At 34.3% G+C, this 5,413-nt stretch overlaps 1 protein-coding gene across 2 annotated transcripts; it reads right to left on the bottom strand.

The window, feature by feature from the left end:
* Positions 1-313: 313 nt before the first annotated feature.
* Positions 314-2,498, bottom strand: LOC111914630 (prohibitin-1, mitochondrial). Of its 2 annotated transcripts, none has more exons than XM_023910324.3 (6): positions 2,339-2,498; positions 1,714-1,895; positions 1,502-1,618; positions 1,245-1,415; positions 837-1,049; positions 314-728 (listed from the first exon to the last, which is right to left on the bottom strand). In XM_023910324.3, the coding sequence occupies exons 2-6, from the start codon at positions 1,888-1,890 to the stop codon at positions 543-545; spliced, it is 864 nt and encodes a 287-aa protein (XP_023766092.1). In that variant the 5' UTR covers positions 1,891-1,895; positions 2,339-2,498; the 3' UTR covers positions 314-542. The 2 variants fall into 2 exon arrangements, with proteins under 2 accessions (XP_023766092.1, XP_052626161.1); XM_052770201.1 differs by lacking the exon at positions 2,339-2,498 and adding an exon at positions 2,167-2,284.
* Between the last annotated feature and the right edge of the window lie 2,915 nt (positions 2,499-5,413).

The following is a 5,413-nucleotide window of genomic DNA, read 5'->3' as shown; positions in this document are numbered from 1 at the left end:
CAGTTTTGTCTACATGAAGCATCCATAACATAAATTCACATAACTTTGAGTGGGACAAATTTGTGATTTGTTCCAATTTGTTGAAAACCTATTTTACGAGGTATTAAAAAAACCAAACAATGATGATTTTTTAATATTTATAAACTTCATCTATATACATCATGAAATAAATTGATTTGATTTTCTTCTTGAAACATAAACGTTGATCATGCACAATATGGTTATCAAGTTTTACTTGTTTAAAAACCTATCGCAAAAAAGAAAACAAAGATAAAAAAAAGCCTAGATACAAGTTTTTAAAAGGCTAATCATATGACATAGCAACCAAGTTTCATATTCTTCTTCCCATTTTAGGTATCCAAACAATTCCCTCTCTGTTATTCATTCATGTCATTCAATAGTTCTCACTGCTAACATACCAATGGTAGATCACAATGTTTCACAAAGCAAAAAAAAAAAAAAAAAAAAAAAAAAAGGTAGAAATAGTTTAGAAAAAGGATAGATGAGTTGCAATGTGTTTTTTGTAGTAGGTTGCCTTTTCTCTACTTCTTTTCCAAACTCATTTCCTGAAGATTGAGCAAAAGATTATCAGCATTCAACATGACTTTGTTGGAAGAAGCAGCCATTGTTGCTGCAATTTCTCTAGCAGCTTCAATCTTTCTCAGAGTGATAAAAGCCGGATTGTTTGCAATTGCTTGACCTATCAGCTGTGCACTTTTCGCTTCTCCCTATTCAATATTTCATACAAAAGAAACACAAATTAACCTCATCATCTTTTGGTAACTTTTCAATCCAAATTTATTTACTTTTTTTTTCTCAGTGACATGAAATAATACCTGTGCTCTAATAATAGCACTTCGCTTGTCTTGTTCAGCCTTTTCCACAACAAATTTAGCCCTTTCAGCTTCTTGTGCAGCCACCTGTTTTGCTTCAATTGCAGCAGTAAACTCCCTTCCAAAAGTCAAACTTGTGATTGACACGTCATCCAATGCCATGTTGAAATGGGAAGCCCTTTCAGTCAGTACTTTCCTTATTTCCCTGCTAACAGCCTATACAATCAACAAATATAAAGAGCATCTTATTAGTGGAGGGGCAATTAGGGTATTTACTCTATTTAGTTGTTGCAACAGATTACTTATAGAAGTGTATGGTATCTTTTGTGAAATGCCTGTTTGACCTTAATGAATTGAGGTCTAAAACTCAGTAGAGCATAATTTTTATAAAAATGAAAAGTTGCTATATACCTCTCTTTGGGTAATAAGCTGGCTAGCATTGTATTGTGCAACTACAGCTTTCAATGTTTCATGAATAATCGAAGGCAAAACTCTCTCATTGTAGTTTTCACCAAGAGTTCGATAAACTTCAGGTAGTTGATCAGCAACTGGACGAGTAAGAACTCTAAGACCAATTTTCACCTGAACCATAAAATAAAGTCATAAATGATATACTCATACACACACACACACATAAAAGAGTTAGAAGATGAACAGATACAATATACCATTTGTAAATCACGGCTACCAGAGGTGCTTTCTACAAGATGGGGTCGTGCACGAACATCATAGATGATAGGCCTTTCAAACCAGGGAATCATGATGTGTGTCCCTTCAGGATAAACCTACAAATCAAACATGTAATCATTTTGCATGATACAAATAGCTTTTAAAACGAAGTTCCTCATAAGATAGATTATGCAAAGTAAATGAGAAGAACCTTGTCTTTGACACCAACTAGACGATTGAAGACAATAGCACGATGTCCTCCCTCCACGTTGTAAAGACTGTTACCTGCTGCATACAATCCAAGACCAACAACAGCTCCTAACTTTAGCAATGCCGAAGCTGCACCAGTATCAGGCATCTTGGGTATCTTAGCTTTGTTGAAATTCATCTTTCCTACCAATTCAGATCGCAAAAATAATAAGCGAATCACTTTGAAAAAACAGAAATTAGAATCATCAGCGACTCCAGGGTTTCCAAAACATAATCACGAGCACTTTATAACGAAGAACTCGTTGATAAAGACGACAACAAAATCAGATCTGATTATAAAACTATCTACGGCATTTCACCGTTAGAGACGGAAATTTGAAGTTATAAGGAAAAATAAAAACAATATAGAATCATAAATACAAACAGAGATGTGTAAAACAACGAGTGGATGTACCGAAATCATGAATCAAATAGTTTGATAAGGAAGTAATTAACCGGAATCGGTGAAATGGAGCGATTCATCCCACCAAAATTGGTGAATCACCCAGACTTGTAAGTAAGATGATTCACAGAAACGGATTAATTAAACCTAATGTAAGAACGAAAGTATGATCAACAATTAGTACCTTTATGAAAGAGGCAAAGAGGAGGCTCGTAGTCGCGGCGGCGGAAGGGTGGAAATAGTGCGTGTTCTAACTTCTAATGGAAGGGGAAAAGGGTTTAAGGGTTAACCCCTAAAGTGTCCTCCAAGTTGCTGCTTTCACCGTGACTCCCACACCTTCGGTTGCAAATTTGGTCACACGAATATTGTTTTACTGTTTTCGTGACCTTACATATTACAATTCAAGATTTATGAATATATTGATTCAAATTTCCATGTATTATTAAATTTATTAGTAACAACATATATAATGAAAAATGAATAATCGAATTGATTATCAATTATCAACTGTATATAAACTTCAAATATCAATACGGATTGTTACCTATAATAGCCAAAATCCAAAACTTAATAAATAAAATATCAATGTAAGAAAATAACTTAGGTTTAAATATTGAATATGCATTTAATACTTCAATATATTTTGGTATTCATCATAAAATCAAAAGTTTACCTTTTAATTATAGGAAAAATTACTTATAAATCCAACAAAATTTCCAAACCGTTCAAAAAACATCAATCATATTTTCTCTATTAAAAAAAATCAACGAACTTAACTTTTTGTCTAAAAATTTCAACTAATGTTTTTGTTCAATTCTCATTAGGGTCAACCGACATTTGTGGATTAATAACAGAAGGCTTTACCGGATAATGGATGTCAACGAAGAGGAACAAATGATATGGCTTATTACGTGGAATTAAATATATCGACTCTCATATTAAGGTAGTAAGGATAGCGATTACCCTCACAAAACTTACCTAACGAAGAGAAAGAAGCACATATGGCAATTTAGGGTTCGAGCAGGTAGAAAACGACGAGTATAATCGTCGTGCAACAACCATGTCAAGAGATGGTGACTCATTTACCATTAATGTCTACCACAATGATGTTTTTGCTCCTAATCCTTTCGTTTACTTTAATCCTGATAAAGCATTTGTTACGGGGGTAGAGGTACGTAACATGGATTTCAATTCATGACCTACCTCCGAAAATTGATCAAGAAAAGATGTCGAGATGTGTATTATTGTCTTAAAAATCAACCCTTCATAGATGGGTTAAGGGAGCTCAAAGATGAATATGATTACGTGAGATTCCTTGATGTTGGGTTTAGTGATGATTGTAAAATCAACATCTACATTGATGACCATCACGAGCCTATATCGGATTGGATTGAAGAAGAGAAAGATGAAGAAGGGGATAGTGGTAGTGATACATGTGAAGATGATGTGGACTTGGTATTGTCAAATGATGTATCAATGGACCATGAAGCTGATGACGGGTACATTCAGTGGCCGAAATCTATTGATCCTTTTTTTCCCTGAAGAATCATATTCCAGAAGGAGATGTAGAGGAAGAAGTTGTTGCTAAGGTAAAAAAAAACATCCAATTCACAATCCTAACCAAAAATTGGACACTATGAATCCTAAATTAAGTATGAAATTCTCTGACCAAAATGAACTTAAATACATGTTAACAAATTATGATGTGTTTAAGGGTTATGCATTATGGTACGAAAAAAAGGGTCACGTAAATTGTCAGTGTGGTATAGTAAAAATAAAAAAGGGAAGCCATATTGCCCTTTTAGATAATGGGTTGCACCCGTGAATAAGGAAAATTTATTTCAGATCAAGTCACTGATTAATGAACATAATTGTGTTATACAACAAAAATCGGGGTCCCTTGCCACATATAGGTGGATTGGCAAAATGTTAATACCTAGCATTTTGGAAAGGCCTCGTTTTAGGAATAGAAAAATGAAAGAATATGTTAGGAAAAAACTTTGGTCTCAAGGTAAGTGTTGGGCAATGTAGGAATGCCAAGTACTATGCACTACATGAGAATCTAGGCAATTTGGTAAGCCATTATAAAAAACTATGGTGTTGAGTTATTGAGGACTAATTTTGGTTCAATAGTCAGAATAGAGACAAATCATATGCATGATGCTACACACTGCTTCAAAAGAATGTATGTTTGCATGAAGGTTGTCAAGGATGGTGTAACACCCATGGTTCATGTATTTTCCATTTCTACCCTTGGTATGAAAGTTTATTTCAAAATTGTTTCTTTGGCCCTTTTAAAAGGGTCGCGTGATCTATTGAGTACGCTAGGTGTACGCAAACGTATACAGGGAGTACGTGGTTGGGGGTCAAACCCTAATTTTTTGTCGGGTTTTGTATCCTACAACATCCTATGGTGTACATACAACCCTAAATGCTTTGGATCTATGTTTTCTCTAATTATACATGCAATATTGTTTCCAAAGCATGAAGCCTACAACTAGCATGCAATTGACATAATCAACATAAAAGTGAGTTATAGAATTACCTCGTTGTTGTAGCTTGTAGTTTTGGCCTTTAAGAACTTAGCACCTTAAGTGTGATGCCTCAAATGGTTCACAAACACCATGAACAAAGGAGGACTTTTGAGAGAGATTCTATGCACTCAAAATTGATTGTGGGAACTCCAAGAACACACTAGGGTAATCGATTTTAGCTATAGGGTGACATATATATTGTAGGATTCTAAGAGTCGTGGTAAAACCCTAATCCATACCCTTAGGCTTATTATCCATGATCCATGATTCATGTGGGCTAACTATTATGGATTCTTTCATAAACTTAGTCCATCATGTATCATAAGCCCAAACCATATATATAACTAATTTACACAATTAGTCCCCATTATTTTAATTAGTCTCTTTTGATCACTAAATTAATTCAAAATTAATTCTTAATCAATACTAATTAAATCATATGATTTCATATTAATATATTAGAACTTATAATATATTAATAAATCATAAATAACCTCTTCTCAGAAAGTCCATCCTATCAAATTGCTCTGGTGAAGGCAACCCAAATGGACCATGCTACTCTCGGGTCAAGTACATACCAATTATAATTATGGGCTTAGACACTTAATCCAACAGTCTCCCACTTGGATAAGTCTAATAACTATTATTGCAAGTATGACTCCACAAACCGACTAGCAATCATAGCTCTTAAAAGTTGTTGTCAAACTCTGACCTAGTCAATGACG

This window comes from Lactuca sativa, chromosome 4, assembly GCF_002870075.4.
Source record: "Lactuca sativa cultivar Salinas chromosome 4, Lsat_Salinas_v11, whole genome shotgun sequence".
NCBI classification, from domain to species: domain Eukaryota; kingdom Viridiplantae; phylum Streptophyta; class Magnoliopsida; order Asterales; family Asteraceae; genus Lactuca; species Lactuca sativa.
Note: the sequence above shows the minus strand (reverse complement) of the source record. Positions and strands in the feature narration are given on the sequence as shown.

Bases quoted from the DNA above. Each gene is read 5' to 3' on its own strand.
- LOC111914630 (XM_023910324.3), bottom strand. From the start codon at position 1,890: ATGAATTTCAACAAAGCTAAGATACCCAAGATGCCTGATACTGGTGCA. The intron at 1,619-1,713 runs GTTCTTCTCATT...TTTGATTTGTAG, and splicing joins TAGTTGGTGTCAAAGACAAG to GTTTATCCTGAAGGGACACA. The intron at 1,050-1,244 runs GTATATAGCAAC...TTGATTGTATAG, and splicing joins AGCTTATTACCCAAAGAGAG to GCTGTTAGCAGGGAAATAAG.